Source organism: Salmo trutta, chromosome 15, assembly GCF_901001165.1.
Source record: "Salmo trutta chromosome 15, fSalTru1.1, whole genome shotgun sequence".
Taxonomy (NCBI): domain Eukaryota; kingdom Metazoa; phylum Chordata; class Actinopteri; order Salmoniformes; family Salmonidae; genus Salmo; species Salmo trutta.
In genome coordinates, this window is record NC_042971.1 from 58,535,160 (window position 1) to 58,554,839 (window position 19,680).

General features: G+C 47.8%; 1 protein-coding gene across 3 annotated transcripts in view; it reads left to right on the forward strand.

Annotated features, from left to right (window-relative positions):
• dym (dymeclin) overlaps window positions 1-19,680 on the forward strand; it is a 161,202-nt gene that overhangs the window by 18,666 nt on the left and 122,856 nt on the right. For all 3 annotated transcript variants that reach the window (XM_029692339.1, XM_029692338.1, XM_029692340.1), the window contains 3 exons: window positions 75-147; window positions 12,264-12,389; window positions 14,212-14,354. In XM_029692339.1, coding sequence (XP_029548199.1) covers window positions 75-147; window positions 12,264-12,389; window positions 14,212-14,354 — 342 coding nt within the window. The remainder of the gene's footprint in view (window positions 1-74; window positions 148-12,263; window positions 12,390-14,211; window positions 14,355-19,680) is intronic.

Consider the following 19,680-nt stretch of genomic DNA (forward strand, 5'->3'; position numbering starts at 1 on the left):
GTCTCTCTTTCTCTCTCTTTCTCTCTCTCTCTCCCTCTCTCTCTCTCTCTCTCCCTCTGTCTCTCATTCTGCAGACACGGGGAGAGAGGATCTGCTGGAGGAGCTGATGTGTAACCTGGTACACCTGGTCGTGGAGGTGCCCCTGCTGTGAGTACCTTGGAGGGGAGTGGGCGGAGAGGGGTAGGGGTGGACTGAGTCTGGACCCCCTATGGCTCCCACCTGGGGTGGAGGGAGGGTGAGGGGTTCACCTGGCCGTGGAGGCGCCCCTGCTGTGAGGGATTGGTGCAGAGGGGTATGGATGGGCACTGAGTCTGGAGCCCGTCTGGCCTCCTCCAGCTGTTTTAATGGGCTCTTGGATGGTGATAAATGAAAGGCCAGCTCTACAAACTGCAGGTATTCTAGATACCTGCTGCATTGAAATATTTGATCTGCACACACCGACTGGGTCATCAGTTAGCATTTTATTCCTCTCCCCTTTTCACATTAAAGCCTCTTAAAATGAGACCCTAAGTCCTAAAGGGACCATCTGTCGTGGGTAGATGGGGGTAGTTGGGGGGGGGGATGATCCGGTCTTCTGTACCTGCTCCCCCCCAAGTAGCTCCAGGTCAGGTTGAATATAGAGAGTTCCAGTGTGAATGGGCCAGTAGCACCAGGTCAGGTTGAATATAGAGCTCCAGTGTGAATGGGCCAGTAGCACCAGGTCATGTTGAATATAGAGCTCCAGTGTGAATGGGCCAGTAGCACCAGGTCATGTTGAATATAGAGCTCCAGTGTGAATGGGCCAGTAGCACCAGGTCAGGTTGAATATAGAGAGTTCCAGTGTGAATGGACCAGTAGAACCAGGTCAGGTTGAATATAGAGAGCTCCAGTGTGAATGGGCCAGTAGAACCATTTTGGCTGGTAAAAAAATCTTAGTGGCATGCAGATTTCTTTTTATCTACTTGCCACAGTGGCTGGTGAACAAAAAGTACATTTTAGGCCCTGAAACGCTTTAATTGTCTGTACATGCTTGTGAATTGTTGCTTTTTTCAAGAGTGTATATGGAAGAGTTGCTTGCTTAAGGGAACATTTCAAAATTCATAATCTCCAGCACCACCACAACGTCAACATATGTGAAAATGGCGCTTTCTATGTTTTGTAGTTAAAAATATAGAGGAAGATGTTTCGAATTCATCATCGGTGTGCAATGTGTGATTTTAACCAATTATGAAAAGGCATTGCATACTAATTGCCTACTAATTGGTTAATGTTATTGGAAACGCATATCTCCCAAGTGGCGCAGCGGTCTAAGGCACTGCATCTCAGTGCAAGAGGTGTCACTGCAGTCCCTGGTTCAAATCTAGGCTGCATCACATCTGGCCGTGATTGGGAGTCCCATAGGGCGGTGCACAATTGGCCCGGCATCGTCCGGGTTTGGCCGTCATTTGTAAATAAGAATTTGTTCTGAACTGACTTTCCTAGTTAAATAAAGGTTAAATTAAAAACAAACAAAATAAAACATGTATTTCACAACATAATACAGAAAAGCGTCATTTTCTCATATGTTGAGGTTGGGGTGGTGCTGGAGATAATGAATGTAAAGATTAACATTTTACATTTCCCTTTAACTTTAGCTAGTAGAATAGTTTGCACTGGTTCTCCTCCTGGCTAGTGGCTACTGTGACATTCACGGTACTTTTGAGAACGTCAACCAAACCCTCTCTCGGCTCGTGACATTCCCGTCACTAATGTCAATTGAAAAGTGTATGTATTGTGTCAATTGAAATTCCGTCCTGATAACTCTATTCAGTGAGAATAAGCCCCCCCTTATCCCTATCAGATGGAATAGAGGTCTCTGGCAAAGGTTCAGAGGCAAAGGGTTACTGGATCGCTGGGTTCCTATTGCAGCATGGGTTCATGGGCCATCTGGTGGGAGGAGGACACACACACACACACACACACAGTGAGTAAGGAGGGGGCAGTTGAGAGACAGGGAGGGTCAAAGGGAGAGGCGAGAGCTGGGCGGTAAGGGGAGAGGAGCCCCCTTGGTTGGCTGGATTACAGTCCTCTGTTTGGGGGTGGGACACAGAGCCAATGTCCTGGGGAGGGAGCGGAGGGACAGGATGGTCAGTGTGTCTATGGCTGTGTTCCAAATGATATCCTTTTCCCTATATAGTGCATTACTTATGACCTGAGTCCTATTGGACTAGGATGCTGTTTGGGACGCAGTCTCTGCTGTGCTGATTGGGCATCTTGCTTTGGCTCTGGGCTTTGTTGGGTTCTGTGGCGCCGGGTGGGTCTTGTTGAGTCGGCCCAGATTTGGGCCGGCATGGCTGGCGCTGGTGTACATTTCAAAGGCATTTTTCCATTTCGCCTCCGTCCTGTCTCTCTGTCCTCTGTCGCCTTTGTGCTTCTCCAACACACAGAGGTGTGTGTGTCTGTAAAATCACAACTATTAGTTTGGCATGCTATACACTCCTCAAGGTCTGTGGAAGTGTCTGCTGAAAGCCTGACTCTCCCTCTGTGTGTGTGATGAGTCTGGCCATGCTCCAGGCACCCTCAGAACACTCAGTAATATAAATGCATCAGCGACGTCCATGTTCCGTGGAATGTTCTCAGAATGTCCTTGTGTTCTGTTCCTCCTCCGTGTGACCGTCATGCCCGGAACATATGAGCCATGATGATGAGGAGGAGGGCGAAGAGAAGGAGGATAGGGATTGAGGAGTGTGTGAGTGTAAATATGATACAATTATAATTAATACACTATATATATATATATATATATATATATATATATATATATATATATATATATATATATATATATATATATATATATATATATATATATATATATATATATATAGACACACACACACACACACACACACACACACACACACTCTATATGGCCAAAAGTATGTGGATATGCCTTCAAATTAGGTAGGCCACACAACCTCACAGAACGGGACAGATGAGTGCTGAAGCGTGTCCTAGCTTGCAACGCTCACTACCGAGTTCCAAAATGCCTCTGGAAGCAACGTCAGCACAAGAATTGTTTGCCGGTAGCTTCATGAAATGGGTTTCAATGGCCGAGCAGCCACACACAAGCCTAAGATCACCATGCGCAATGCCAAGTGTCGGCTGAAGTGGTGTAAAGCTTTCCACCATTGGATTCATCTGCGTTGCTTGCCGTTTGGGGTTTTAGGCTGGGTTTCTGTACATCACTTTGTGACATCGGCTGATGTGAAAATGGCTTTATAAATACATTTCATTGAATTTGATTGATTGACTCTGGAGCAGTGGAAACGCTTTCTCTGGAGTGATGAATTACGCTTCACCATCTAGCAGTCCGACGGACGAATCTGGGTTTGGTGGATGCCAGGAGAAGGGTACCTGCCCAAATGCATAGTGCCAACTGTTAAGTTTGGTGGAGGAGGAATAATGGTCTGAGGCTGTTTTCAGACCCTTAGTTCCAGTGAAGGGAAATCTTAACGCTACAGATGCTAATGACATTCTAGACGATTCTGTACTTCCAACTTTGTGGCTACAGTTTGAGGAAGGCCTTTTCCTGTTTCAGCGTGACAATGCCCCCGTGCACAAAGCGAGGTCCATACAGAAATTGTTTTCTGTGTGGAAGAACTTGACTGGCCTGCACAGAGCCCTGACCTCAACCCCATCGAACACCTTTGGGATGAATTGGAACGGTGACTGTGAGCCAGGCCTATCTGCCCATCATCAGTGCCAGACCTCACTAATGCTTTTGTGGCTGAATGGAAGCAAGTCCCCGCAGCAATGTTCCAACATCTAGTGGAAAGCCTTCCCAGAAGAGTGGAGGTTGTTATAGCAGCAAAGGGGGGACCAACTCCATATTAATGCCCATGATTTTGGAATGAGATGTTTGACGAGAAGGTGTCCACATACTTTTGTTCATGTAGTGTATGTGAACTAGAGTTGTCAGTGTTACCCACCCACACTCGGGTACGATGTCTGTTCTGTTCGAGTGTGACACTCTACAGGTAACTGGCAAAATAAAGGAAACACCTAAATCAAGTGTCTTAATAGGGCGTTGGGCCGCCACGAGCCAGAACAGCTTCAATAGATTCTACAAGTGTCTGGAACTCATACCATTCTTCCATGAGAAATTCCATCATTTGGTGTTTCATTTAGCCAGTTACCTGTACGTCCTGCTGAGTTTTGTGTGTCTCTGTCTGTGTGTGTGTCTGTGCGCATTCTGTTGTCTGTGTGTGTGTTCTGTGTGTGTGTGTGTGTGTGTGTGTGTGTGTGTGTGTGTGTGTGTGTGTGTATATATGTGCTGTGTCTGGGTTTGTGTGTTCTGTGACTGCCACTACCTACTAATTTACAGAGCAGAGTTGATGATCAACTGTTAATACCAACACAACATCAATACAGAGGTGGTTACCGTGGCAACAGAGCAATGTCGTATAGGCCAGGGTTAATGGGTCAGGGGTGGAGAGAGAGTGTGTGTGAATATATCATTAATTTTTCGTGATGGAAAAGCGTGTGATGGAAAATCGATACGATTCGATGCACAACATTTGATGCACCAACACATTCATTTTCCATTCTAAATGAAAATCTGCTGCTGATGGAGCTCATAAGCTGGGCCTCTCTGAGCTGGGCCTCTCTGAGCTGGGCCTCTCTGAGCTGGGCCTCTCTGAGCTGGGCCTCTCTGAGCTGGGCCTCTCTGAGCTGGGCCTCTCTGAGCTGGGCCTCTCTGAGCTGGGCCTCTCTGAGCTGGGCCTCTCTGAGCTGGGCCTCTCTGAGCTGGGCCTCTCTGAGCTGGGCCTCTCTGAGCTGGGCCTCTCTGAGCTGGGCCTCTCTGAGCTGGGCCTCTCCGAGCTGGGCCTCTCTGAGCTGGGTGTTTGTGTGAATGATGCATGTCTATAGTGTATACTATGTAGGCATGTGATCTGAGCCATAAGGGAGACTAGACATCTACCACCCCACTATCACTATCAGATTAGAGCCATAATGGAGACATCTACCACCCCACTACCACTATCAGATTAGAGCCATAATGGAGACATCTACCACCCCACTACCACTATCAGATTAGAACCATAAGGGAGACTAGACATCTACCACCCCACTACCACTATCAGTTTAGAACCATAAGGGAGACTGGACATCTACCACTATCAGATTAGAGCCATAAGGGAGACATCTACCACCCCCACTATCAGATTAGAGCCATAAGGGAGACTAGACATCTACCACCCCACTACCACTATCAGATTAGAGCCATAATGGAGACATCTACCACCCCACTACCACTATCAGATTAGAACCATAATGGAGACTAGACATCTACCACCCCACTACCACTACCAGATTAGAGCCATAATGGAGACTAGACATCTACCACCCCACTACCACTATCAGATTAGAGCCATAATGGAGACATCTACAACCCCACTACCACTATCAGATTAGAACCATAAGGGAGACATCTACCACCCCACTACCACTATCAGATTAGAACCATAAGGGAGACATCTACCACCCACTACCACTATCAGATTAGAACCATAAGGGAGACTGGACATCTACCACCCCACTACCACTATCAGATTAGAGCCATAAGGGAGACTAGACATCTACCACCCCACTACCACTATCAGATTAGAGCCATAATGGAGACTAGACATCTACCACCCCACTACCACTATCAGATTAGAGCCATAATGGAGACATCTACCACCCCACTACCACTATCAGATTAGAGCCATAATGGAGACTAGACATCTACCACCCCACTACCACTATCAGATTAGAGCCATAATGGAGACATCTACCACCCCACTACCACTATCAGATTAGAGCCATAATGGAGACATCTACCACCCCACTACCACTATAAGATTAGAACCATAAGGGAGACTAGATATCTACCACCCCACTACCACTATCAGATTAGAGCCATAATGGAGACTAGACATCTACCACCCCACTAACACTATCAGATTAGAGCCATAATGGAGACTAGACATCTACCACCCCACTACCACTATCAGATTAGAGCCATAATGGAGACTAGACATCTACCACCCCACTACCACTATCAGATTAGAGCCATAATGGAGACATCTACCACCCCACTACCACTATCAGATTAGAACCATAAGGGAGACTGGACATCTACCACTATCAGATTAGAGCCATAATGGAGACTAGACATCTACCACCCCACTACCACTATCAGATTAGAGCCATAAGGGAGACTGGACATCTACCACTCTCATATTTGTTTTGGGGGGGGGCAGGTAATGTAGGCTGTCGTTGTCAATAGACAGGTTGGTTGTTCAGTAACAAAAATGACACGTGCACAACTATGTGCAGTCGCTAAGCTACAACAGTGACCGAGTGCAGTAGCTTGGACAGTCACCCGCCATTTTGATATTTTTTCCATGGTAGCCTTTCTGTTAAAATGAAACTAAACAGGAAGGTGAACCGGTAACTGGCCCGGCTGTGTTTTGCAGACCGTTTAATCACTGGATGCCAGTCATTCAGTCTAATGCCAAGAGGAAGACTAGGACTCTCTTCCCTTCCTCCCTCAGTGTATGTATCAATACCAGGCAGTGGTATAACAGAACCAGGAAATAGAACCCTGTGTGTCTCTGAAAGAGTAAGGCATCCCTGCCTTGTGACATCACAGGCTGTGCTACGGAACTAGAAGAGCAGGGGGTACAGGAAGCAGGAAGCAGGAAGCAGAGGAAAAATTAAGGGGGAGGGAAGGAGAGAGAGTGGGAGGGAAGGAGAGAGAGTGGGAGGGAAGGAGAGAGAGTGGGAGGGAAGGAGAGAGAGTGGGAGGGAGGGATAGAGAGAGTGGGAGGGTGGGAGAGAAAGAGAGTGGGAGGGAGGAGGAGAGAAAGAGAGTGGGAGGGTGGGAGAGAGAGTGGGAGGGTGGAAGAGAAAGAGAGTGGGAGGGTGAAAGAGAGTGGGAGGGTGAAAGAGAGAGGGAGGAAGAGAGGGAGGGTGGAAGAGAGGGAGGGTGGAAGAGAGGGAGGGTTGAAGAGAGGGAGGGTTGAAGAGAGGGAGGGTGGAAGAGAGGGAGGGTGGGAGAGAAAGAGAGTGGGAGGGATAGAGAGAGTGGGAGGGATAGAGAGAAAGAGAGTGGGAGGGAGGGAGAGAAAGAGAGTGGGAGGGAAGAGAGAAAGAGAGTGGGAGGGATAGAGAGAAGGAGAGTGGGAGGGTGGGAGAGAGAGTGGGAGGGATAGAGAGTGGGAGAGAAAGAGAGTGGGAGGGATAGAGAGAAAGAGAGTGGGAGGGTGGGAGAGAGAGTGGGAGGGATAGAGAGTGGGAGAGAAAGAGAGTGGGAGGGATAGAGAGAAAGAGAGTGGGAGGGTGGGAGAGAAAGAGAGTGGGAGGGATAGAGAGAGAGAGAGTGGGAGGGATAGAGAGAAAGAGAGTGGGAGGGTGGGAGAGAGAGTGGGAGGGATAGAGAGTGGGAGAGAAAGAGAGTGGGAGGGATAGAGAGAAAGAGAGTGGGAGGGTGGGAGAGAGAGTGGGAAGGATAGAGAGAAAGAGTGGGAGAGAAAGAGTGGGAGAGAAAGAGAGTGGGAGGGTGGGAGAGAAAGAGAGTGGGAGGGATAGAGAGAAAGAGAGTGGGAGGGATAGAGAGAAAGAGAGTGGGAGGGATAGAGAGAAGGAGAGTGGGAGGGTGGGAGAGAGAGTGGGAGGGATAGAGAGAAAGAGAGTGGGAGGGTGGGAGAGAGGGAGGGTGGGAGAGAGGGAGGGTGGGAGAGAGTGGGAGGGTGGGAGAGAAAGAGAGTGGGAGGGAGGGAGAGAAAGAGAGTGGGAGGGTGGGAGAGAAAGAGAGTGGGAGGGAGGGAGAGAGAGTGGGAAGGATAGAGAGAAAGAGTGGGAGAGAAAGAGTGGGAGAGAAAGAGAGTGGGAGGGTGGGAGAGAAAGAGAGTGGGAGGGTGGGATAGAGAGAGAGTGGGAGGGTGGGAGAGAAAGAGAGTGGGAGGGAGGGAGAGAGAGTGGGAGAGAAAGAGAGTGGGAGAGTGGGAGGGTGGGAGAGAAAGAGAGTGGGAGGGATAGAGAGAGTGGGAGGGATAGAGAAAGAGAGTGGGAGGGTGGGAGAGAAAGAGAGTGGGAGAGAAAGAGAGTGGGAGGGTGGGAGAGAAAGAGGGTGGGAGAGAAAGAGGGTGGGAGAGAAAGAGGGTGGGAGAGAGAGAGAGTGGGAGGGATAGAGAGAAGGAGAGTGGGAGGGTGGGAGAGAGAGAGAGTGGGAGGGATAGAGAGAAAGAGAGTGGGAGGGATAGAGAGAAGGAGAGTGGGAGGGATAGAGAGAAGGAGAGTGGGAGGGATAGAGAGAAGGAGAGTGGGAGGGTGGGAGAGAGAGAGAGTGGGAGGGATAGAGAGAAGGAGAGTGGGAGGGTGGGAGAGAGAGAGAGTGGGAGGGATAGAGAGAAAGAGAGTGGGAGGGATAGAGAGAAGGAGAGTGGGAGGGATAGAGAGAAGGAGAGTGGGAGGGATAGAGAGAAGGAGAGTGGGAGGGTGGGAGAGAGAGTGGGAGGGATAGAGAGAAGGAGAGTGGGAGGGTGGGAGAGAGAGTGGGAGGGATAGAGAGTGGGAGAGAAAGAGAGTGGGAGGGTGGGAGAGAAAGAGAGTGGGAGGGTGGGAGAGAAAGAGAGTGGGAGGGTGGGAGAGAAAGAGAGTGGGAGGGTGGGAGAGAAAGAGAGTGGGAGGGAGGGAGAGAAAGAGAGTGGGAGGGATAGAGAGAAAGAGAGTGGGAGGGTGGGAGAGAAAGAGAGTGGGAGGGATAGAGAGAGAGAGAGTGGGAGGGTGGGAGAGAAAGAGAGTGGGAGGGATAGAGAGAGCCGGGTGATGGCAGTCAGACCATAGGACTCTCTCTCTCTGTGACGACCAGTGTCACTTTAGACATGCAGTTATGTCCAGTGTTGTACTTGGGCAGGAGCTCACCAGAACTGAGTACCAGAACTGAGCACCGGAACTGAGCACCGGAACTGAGCACCGGAACTGAGCACCGGAACTGAGCACCGGAACTGAGCACCGGAACTGAGCACCGGAACTGAGCACCGGAACTGAGCACCGGAACTGAGCACCGGAACTAAGTACCGGAACTGAGCACCGGAACTGAGCACCGGAACTGAGCACCGGAACTGAGCACCGGAACTGAGTACCAGAACTGAGTACCGGCACCTCAAATAGAATTTTAACTCAAAAGTGTAGAGGAGTTTAAAATGAGTACTGGTGTCTATTTCAGTCGAAATCAAGCACTGGTTATATCACACAGAGACATGGAGACGCTCCTCCATCTGTTAGTCAGTACGTGTGGTCCAGTTCATCAGCAGGTAACAGTACCACTACCAAGTTTCCTCAGGATAGAACCGGGCCAGTAATCACAGTAGAATCCCTGTGGTGGTTGTAGGATGGACTGGATCCTGTGGTGGTTGTAGGATGGACTGGATCCTGTGGTGGTTGTAGGATGGACTGGATCCTGTGGTGGTTGTAGGATGGACTGGATCCTGTGGTGGTTGTAGGATGGACTGGATCCTGTGGTGGTTGTAGGATGGACTGGATTCTGTGGTGGTTGTAGGATGGACTGGATCCTGTGGTGGTTGTAGGATGGACTGGATCCTGTGGTGGTTGTAGGATGGACTGGATCCTGTGGTGGTTGTAGGATGGACTGGATCCTGTGGTGGTTGTAGGATGGACTGGATCCTGTGGTGGTTGTAGGATGGACTGGATCCTGTGGTGGTTGTAGGATGGACTGGATTCTGTGGTGGTTGTAGGATGGACTGGATCCTGTGGTGGTTGTAGGATGGACTGGATCCTGTGGTGGTTGTAGGATGGACTGGATCCTGTGGTGGTTGTAGGATGGACTGGATCCTGTGGTGGTTGTAGGATGGACTGGATCCTGTGGTGGTTGTAGGATGGACTGGATCCTGTGGTGGTTGTAGGATGGAGGACCATATTTGTGTCACGACTATCTATTACAGACGTAGAAGCTTCAGCTGACAACGTCACAAACGATGCGAACGCTTCAATGGGGCAGTAGGACCATGTGTTGTGGTTCTGGATGGCCAGATGGCTAGCAACAATTAGAAGAAGCTGCCATGTGGGGAATCGTAGGGGGCTCGTTTCAGCTAGTTTTAACGAATTGAGACCGTGTCTTGTTTTGAGGTGTTTTGACTGATGTCGCGTCTATGCTAATATGGCAACAAAAGAAATGCTAGCTAACCAACAACTGTAACAATATGTTTGAGACAACACGTGCACATTGTGCAAATGTATTCATGTTTTCAATAAACATTTGAGACAGAATTATAGTTTCCATGTTGTCAACAAGCTACGCCAACCCCATCCGTTTTGCCACATAGTGTAGTTGCGCCACCTTCACTTTTGTTGACCTGTCTATAACAACAAGACAGAGATGCTCAATCTGTTAGTCACCACATGAAGGCCAATCCAGGAGAGGAGAGCAGCTTCTAGGTTACACAAACCCTTCTGGGTTAGCTTAAGTTACCTCGTCCTCCTAACCACGACACACCACTTTCCTTCAGAATGCCATGTTTCCTATCAACTGAACAGGCTTTGTGCAACACAACCACCAAATAATGATACTATAACAGGTCTCTGTCTCTCTGTCTCTCTCTTTTTATTTATTTTTTATTTCACCTTTATTTAACCAGGTAGGTTAGTTGAGAACAAGCCCTTTATTTAACCAGGTAGGCTAGTTGAGAACAAGTCCTTTATTTAACCAGGTAGGTTAGTTGAGAACAAGTCCTTTATTTAACCAGGTAGGTTAGTTGAGAACAAGTCCTTTATTTAACCAGGTAGGTTAGTTGAGAACAAGTCCTTTATTTAACCAGGTAGGTTAGTTGAGAACAAGTCCTTTATTTAACCAGGTAGGCTAGTTGAGAACAAGTCCTTTATTTAACCAGGTAGGCTAGTTGAGAACAAGTCCTTTATTTTACCAGGTAGGCTAGTTGAGAACAAGTCCTTTATTTAACCAGGTAGGTTAGTTGAGAACAAGTCCTTTATTTAACCAGGTAGGTTAGTTGAGAACAAGTCCTTTATTTAACCAGGTAGGTTAGTTGAGAACAAGTCCTTTATTTAACCAGGTAGGCTAGTTGAGAACAAGTCCTTTATTTAACCAGGTAGGCTAGTTGAGAACAAGTCCTTTATTTAACCAGGTAGGCTAGTTGAGAACAAGTCCTTTATTTAACCAGGTAGGCTAGTTGAGAACAAGTCCTTTATTTAACCAGGTAGGCTAGTTGAGAACAAGTCCTTTATTTAACCAGGTAGGCTAGTTGAGAACAAGTCCTTTATTTAACCAGGTAGGCTAGTTGAGAACAAGTCCTTTATTTAACCAGGTAGGCTAGTTGAGAACAAGTTCTCATTTGCAACTGCGACCTGGCCAAGATAAAGCAAAGCAGTTCGACACATACAACAACACAGAGTTACACATGGAATAAACAAACATACAATCAATAATACAGTAGAAAAATCTATATACATCATGTGCAAATGAGGTAGGATAGCAATTAAATTATAGCAATTAAACACTGGAATGGTAGATGTGCAGGAGATGAATGTGCAAGTAGAGATACTGGGGTGCAAAGGAGCAAAAATAAATAAATAAATACAGTATGGGGATGAGGTAGGTAGATAGATGGGCTGTTTACAGATGGGCTATGTACAGGTGCAGTGATCTGTGAGCTGCTCTGACAGCTGGTGCTTAAAGCTAGTGAGGGAGATATGAGTCTCCAGCTTCAGTGATTTTTGCAGTTCGTTCCAGTCATTGTCAGCAGAGAACTGAAAGGAGAGGCGGCCAAAGGAGGAATTAGCTTTGGGGGTGACCAGTGAGATATACCTGCTGGAGCGCGTGCTACAGGTGGGTGCTGCTATGGTGACCAGTGAGCTGAGATAAGGCGGAGCTTTACATAGCAGAGACTTGTAGACAACCTGGAGCCAGTGGGTTTGCCGACGAGTATGAAGCGAGGGCCAACCAACGAGAACGTACAGGTCACAGTGGTGGGTAGTATATGGGGCTTTGGTGACAAAACGGATGGCACTGTGATAGACTGCATCCAATTTGTTGAGTAGAGTGTTGGAGGCTATTTTGTAAATGACATCGCCGAAGTCGAGGATCGGTAGGATGGTCAGTTTAGGAGGGTATGTTTGGCAGCATGAGTGAAGGATGCTTTGTTGCGAAATAGGAAGCCGATTCTAGATTTCATTTTGGATTGGAGATGTTCTCACTCTCTCTCTCTCTCTCTCTCTCACAGGGACATCACGTACAGTATCCTGTTTGAGGCTGTGACCACCATGTTGGTGTTACTGTCCTACCAGCTCTTCCACAAGGAGATGCTGAGAGACGGACTCATTTACCAGTACCTGATGAAGGAACGATGGTGAGTAGAGACATGGATCTACACACTCACAGATCCTGTGAGACGGACTCATTTACCAGTACCTGATGAAGGGACGATTGGAGTGTGGAGACATTTTGAAAAAAATCAAATACAATTTGAACCCAGGTCTGCTACATACCTCAACACACATGGTCTCAGACATCCCAATTTATTCTTACTTGACACAATGACCCAATCACATGATCTAAAAGTAACCTAGACTTTTGGCACGGGAATATCCAGAACAACACAATCACATGAACCTAACTAAGGAACTTTAGCAAGTCTTCATGAGTCTTTGGAAATTTGTTTCAGATTCAAGGTTCCTGAGTAACATGTTCTCAGCTCTCACTTTCTGTGAAAAGTGGCCCAGCTTAGATATCTGTCTGTCTCGGGCACTAAGCAGAGAGCCAGTTATCTCCCTGGTGGTTCTAGAGAGGTACGTCCCAAATGACACTATAACCTATTTAGTGCACTGCTTTTGACCAGGGCCCATTGTGGAGCTCTGGTCAAAAATAGTGCATTACATAGACAACAGGGTGCCATTTGGGTTGGTCTGGCCCTAACCCGTCTGGTAGTGTGTAACCAGGGGTCAAGAGGAGGCAGAACACATAGTGATTGTGTCTGTGGCGTAAGGATACGGGACAGGACGGGCAGGGGTAGTGCTCTGGTCAGTGTTGTGTCAAAGGTTCAGGGTTACAGAGTTCCTGCCTGGCCTGGCTGCCGCCATGCTGGAGTGTTGTTTTGTTGCGAGAGCACGTTGTTCGTACACACTCACAAAGAGACGCACATACACACAGGGCGTAGTACACACACACACACACACACACACACACACACACACGGTCCGACCCTGTCTTGGGTCCAGTGGGAGACTGGCCAGGGCACACAGGAAGCATCGGACGAAAAACAACGCCCACAAAAACACACAAGCTGTTTCTCTAAGCTGTCCACTTCTCTCTCACTCTCACACTCACTCTCACTCTCACTCTCACTCTCACACTCACACTCACACTCACACTCACTCACTCTCACACTCACACTCTCACTCACTCACTCACTCACTCACTCACTCACTCACTCACACACACACCAGTCTCTCTCTCACACACACACCAGCCTCACACACACCAGCCTCTCTCACACACACACACCAGCCTCTCTCTCACACACACACACCAGCCTCTCTCTCACACACACACCAGCCTCACACACACCAGCCTCTCTCTCACACACACACACACACCAGCCTCTCTCTCACACACACACACCAGCCTCTCACAATAGAATTTGTGTTTCTCTCCTCACATTTTAAACACAACAAACGTGTTTTTCTTGGTCAGTTTTCCCGTATCTGTCCAAGCTATTTTCATGTTTTAACGTTGGTTTCCCACAAAAACATTCAAAAACAGAAAACACCTATTATTATTAATAACACAGAAAGGCTAGTCATCCTGTCTCTCGAGGCCTTTAACCTATTTCATTATTTCAACATCGGTCTTGAGATTATGAGAACAACTCTCCTCTGGTTCACTGACAGGAAATAAATAGAATCGGTAAACAACACCCCTGTTTCTTCAGATATGTGCTTTTAGGAAACAGTTACAACATACGATGACCTATGATGGTTAAAGTCATGTTAATCCACTGCCAGCAGGTCTGTTTCCTGGTGTCTGACTTTGTGTTACAGACTGTGGTTCTCTTATCCCTGACCAGTCGGTTAGTGAAGACCCTGCTGTACACATTAATCAGACCTGTTTTGTGTGATGCTGTGGCTTAGTTTCTGTCACTGACCTCCTCGTCTCTGTCTCTGTCCTGCCAGTGTGTCCCTGACCAGTCGGTTAGTGAAGACCCTGCTGTATAACTTCATCAGACAGGAGAAGTGTCCTCCTCCCGCCACACACATCTTTGATCAGCAGTCCGACGGTGGAGGCCTGCTCTACGGCCTCGCCTCAGGGGTAGCAAGTAAGTACAAGGAGACCACTGGGGTTTCGTACCGTTATCCTGTTGCTGTACAGGGTTATACAGTATTATCAGCAGTGCACACAAGGGGGCGCTATTTCTTTCCAAACGTAAATCTTTTTTAATAATATGCAAATTCCCATAGCGGATGCTAGCTAAATGCTAACAAGCGCAATCAAACACAAACTAATTGCAAGGACAGACACCCCAGCTCATAACGTTATACAGCTATCTCAAAAGGTTTGCTGCACACACAAAACAATTATTAAACAGCAGGGGTCTGGATCCAGGAAGTATTTGTTGTTGTTGTGTTGAAAATCATACCGTTGGTATTTCAAAATACCCTGGTGTTAGGGGTATTTCAAAATACCCCGGTGTTAGGGCAATTCAATTCTGGTATCAGAACAAAATTTAACACTAGGCTACTGAATATATTTTCAGCTGTTTATTAATAGAATTAGTCAAGCAGAATAAATGGTAAATGCAATGTTCGTATATACGGGTTCACTGTAACACCTCGCAGGGCAAACAGAGAACTGAAAATGACATCATAAGTTCTTCATTAAATACTCTGACAGAGATAGTTCCCGCTCACTGCTGGCCTGTCAGAGGGAGGATGAGTGTGGTTTAAATTTACTCATCCTGTCGTTGGTGTGCAGGCTGGTCCCAGCCTCTAGACGCATCTTTGTTGCCAACCATAGTTGTCTTCTAGCTTATCTTCGTGTGTGAACCCGAGAGTCAGACACCCAAGGACAGTGCCTGTTCTTGTGCCACAGCCATTCTCCCCTCTATCAGTTCCTCACATACACCTGTCCATCAGCGGCCCCACAACCAGGCATTGTGTGTGTGTGTCACGAGTCTACTCAGCCTACACTCCTACTAGCCAGCAACCCTCCAGTTAGTCATGTCTATTATATGTTGCTCAATCTATGTTAATACAATATAAACCTCTTAGTGCATTACAGTCCGTTCATACTTAGGCCTACATCTACTGTAAATGGTCATGCATCACATCTAATAAGTGAAATAAAACCCAACACCGGTATACCACCCAAATCTATCTCAAACATGCACAGGGATGCAGATACACACACCCACACACACCCGCACAAACACGCTAACTCACGCCCGCGCAAACACGCTAACTCACGCCCGCGCAAACACGCTAACTCACGCCCGCGCAAACACGCTAACTCACGCCCCGCGCAAACACGCTAACTCACGCCCGCGCAAACACGCTAACTCACGCCCGCGCAAACACGCTAACTCACGCCCGCGCAAACACGCTAACTCACGCCCGCGCAAACACGCTAACTCACGCCCGCGCAAACACGCTAACTCACGCCCGCGCAAACACGCTAACTCACGCCCGCGCAAACACGCTAACTCACGCCCGCGCAAACACGCTAACTCACGCCCGCGCAAACATGCTAACTCAGTCATTCACACACGCAGGCACACACACACACACACACACACACACACACACACACACACACACACACAGTGTTATATATGTTGTGAGGTTCTGTTATTCTGAGAGGACACCTATGACTGTAGCTGTACAGGGTTGATCAGCAAGGGGAACCTAACCTCCCTGACTGTATACTCTCCCTCGTCAAACACATACGTCACATAAATCACTAAATCGGTTTACATCCCATCATTTGAACGTTCAAATGTAATTGTACTGATGTAAGCCCAGACTCTCTCTGACATTAGTTGTGGAGGTAGAGGACAGCGCCAGAGAGACTTTCCTTTCTCTATCTCTCTCTCTCTCTGTCTCTCTCTCTCTCTGTCTCTCTCTCTCTGTCTCTCTCTCTGTCTCTCTCTCTCTCTCTCTCTGTCTCTCTCTCTCTCTCTCTCTCTGTCTCTCTCTCTGTCTCTCTCTCTCTCTCTGTCTTTCTCTCTCTCACACATATATATCCAGAGAGCTAGGATGCATTTCACTTTAATGAGCAGCTTTGAGACGCTGTGTTGCCTGTTGTTTCCTCATTGTCAGACCAAGACAGTAATGTTAGACCTCTTCTCTGTCTAGATATTTGATCAATGTATGTAATGACTTGTGATGTCTTTGTTTTTTTATATTGAGTCCTCGCTCTGTGATACCAGGCCTCCAGCCCAAATAGCATATTTTTCCCTATATAGTGCACTACTTTTGACCAGGGCCTATAGGGTAGTTTACTACATAGGGAATAGGGTGCCATTTGGGACGCAGTCCAGTTGTTTTAATGGGAAGTAGTAAAGTACTACAGCAGAGTAAACCGTTGATTGATGGTTCCTTTAGAGTCAGACCTCTGCCTGTGGTGATTGAACTGTGGGATCCTCAGTGATGTGGCTGGTTAGGGTGAGGCTGCTTAGGGTGAGGCTGGTTAGGGTGAGGCTGGATAGGGTGAGGCTGGTTAGGGTGAGGCTGGTTAGGGTGAGGCTGGTTAGGGTGAGGCTGGTTAGGGTGAGGCTGGTTAGGGTGAGGCTGGTTAGGGTGTGGCTGGTTAGGGTGTGGCTGGTTAGGGTGTTGGTTAGGGTGAGGCTGGTTAGGGTGAGGCTGGTTAGGGTGAGGCTGGTTAGGGTGAGGCTGGTTAGGGTGAGACTGGTTAGGTCTCTGACACACTTGTGGAAAACTACAGGACGCTCTCGTCCTCTAAGGGCTGGAGTAGAAACCTGCGATAAAAATAAACTGTCATAAGAAATGTTTTGCTGGCCTGGTCAGAGAAACCAGGAAGCCTGCTGACCCCAGACCCAGCTCTCTCTCTGGGTCGTCGGGATGATGGGGCCTGCGGGTTCAGGGCCTGGAACTGAACGCTAGTGTATTTACTCCTGAGGTGCTGACCTGTTGCACCCTCTACAACCACTGTGATTATTATTTCACTCAGCTGGAAGAACAATCTGGCCTTAATGGCCAAGTACTCTTATAATCTCAACAAAGCACAGCCAGAAGAAGACTGGCCTCCCCTTAGAGCCTGGTTCCCCTCTAGGTTTCTTCCTAGGTTCCTGCCTTTCTGGGGAGTTTTTCCTAGCCACTGTGCTTCTACATCTGCATTGCTTGCTGTTTGGGGTTTTAGGCTGGGTTTCTGTATAAGCAAAAGGGCTTTATAAAATACATTTGATTCATAGATGGATTGGAGAGACTTTGGCCAAAAGGAAGAAATGTATTTGACATTTTCTTTGTAGTGTTTTGTGGAGGTTTTTTACTCTCTTCATCGTTCCAATCGTCCACTTCTGCATTACCCCAGTCTGTCTCTCTTCACACAAGGCTCTTCTCAGACCACTAGTTGCTGCTGGGTAGGGTTCAGCAGGAGGTCAGACCAGTCTGTCTTGTTGATTTCCAGCGGTGAAGGATCCTCAGACCTGTGTGTGTGTGTGGGTCTGTCTGTCGAGTCCTCCTTGAGATAACCCCATAATGTCTCCCATTCACAGTCCCAAAGAGGGCTGTGTGCTCACAGATACATAGAAATAGACAGACAACACTGTAGCATTGGCCAGACTAGTCAGGTGCCTTTCTGTGCTAGTCTCTTCATTACTTACTTCCTCTGTCTGCTTTATGATTCTTCCACGTCCTCTCTCTCATTCTAGAATGGCAGCTAGCTAGCTAAATCCATTTACTGTCTGTCTACGTACCATGGCTGCAGCTAACCACAGTCTACAATGCACCCTGGTTGTAAATCAGGACTTTAGTACACTACTCACACTGATGTCTTTATGTAGGACAACGAGCCTGTTCTGTCTGACAGCCAAGCGGACGAATGAATGGTATTTGTACGGCAGAGGACAGCCTATAGTCCTCTGGACAATCAGAAGGGATGTGTAGGTGGTACCACAGGGGACTGGGATGTTAACAGTGTTGTGGTTATTATTAAGGGTCTGATTTGGCCTCGGATCAGACGGTTTGTATTGGCATGTTGTGCTCTCCTGCCTCCCTTGCGCCTCCTGCTCTTCCTGGCTATGCATGCACGCACACACACTCCTGCGCCAGGGAAATCTAGCGAAGGAGCATGAAGCAAAGGCTTTCAGGAAGGAGGAAGGGGCCAGTTGGAACGCTCCTCATCAGACGAGATGGGACCGCTACTCAGAGCTCTGTGGGAGGGAGGGAGGGAGGGAGGGAGGGAGGGAGGGAGGGAGGGAGGGAGGGAGGGAGGAGAGAAGAGAAACATAGATAGTGAGTGAAAGAGACAAGGAATGGCTGTTTTCTTCTCCCATAATGTATTTTTCATCCAAGAGGTCCATGATCATGAAATTGTCATATTTGCCTGGTGTGGTGCTTTATTTTCAGATGTTTCCTGTTCTTTTAGAACTGTTGAATTCTTCCTAGGCCCATGCACTTTATGTACATGAAAGATCCTATTTCAGAATGACATTTTTTTTTAAAAACAGTAAACCGTGACAGGCAAAATCAAGCAAAGGGGAATGATGTAAATGTAGTGCTTAGAACATTGTTGTGATCATAAAGATATAGTGATGGTCTCATTCATCTCTCAGCCTGACACGGGGCACGACACGGGGCAAGAGAGAGGAGAAGAGAGGGATGAAACCAATTACAGGAAAATCTATTAAAGAGATGAGATACAACCAAGAGTCAATCAAACAGCAGAAGGAGAGGGAACGGCTGTGCACAGACTCAGTGAGCATAGCCTTGCAAGGCTATTGAGAGAGGCTGCCGTAGGCAGACCTGGCTCTCAAGAGAAGACAGGCTATGTGCACACTGCCCACAAAATGTGATGGAAACTGAGCTGCACCTCCTAACCTCCTGCCAAATGTATGGCCATATTACAGAGACATTTCCCTCATATTACAGAAAGAATTGGTAAACAAATCCAATTTTGATCAACTCGCATATCTATTAGGTGAAATACCACAGTGTGCCATCACAGCAGCAATATTGGTGACCTGTTGCCACAAGGGCTACCTGTGAAGAACAAACACCATTCTAAATACAACCCAACAGTGGTAGGTCTGATTACCACGAGACAGCCTGAAGAGGGAGGTGAGGGCCCTGGCAGGGTGGGGCCAGGAAAATAACCTATCTCTCTCTCTCTCAAAGTCAACAAAACGAAGGAGCTGATCGTGGACAGCAGAGAGAGCACGCCCCCATCCACATCGATGAGGGTGAAGATCTCTCCAGAGGGTGGTGCACAGTGCCTGCCCTCCAGTACATCTACAGCAGCTGGTGTTACAGGAAGGCCTAGAGGATAACCAAGAACCTCTGCCACCTGAGCCACGGCCTGCTATCATCTACTAGGCGGAGACAGCACAGGTGCATCAAAGCTGGGACCTAATGACTGAAAAACAGCTTCCATCTCCAGGCCATCAGACTGTGAAATAGTCACTACTA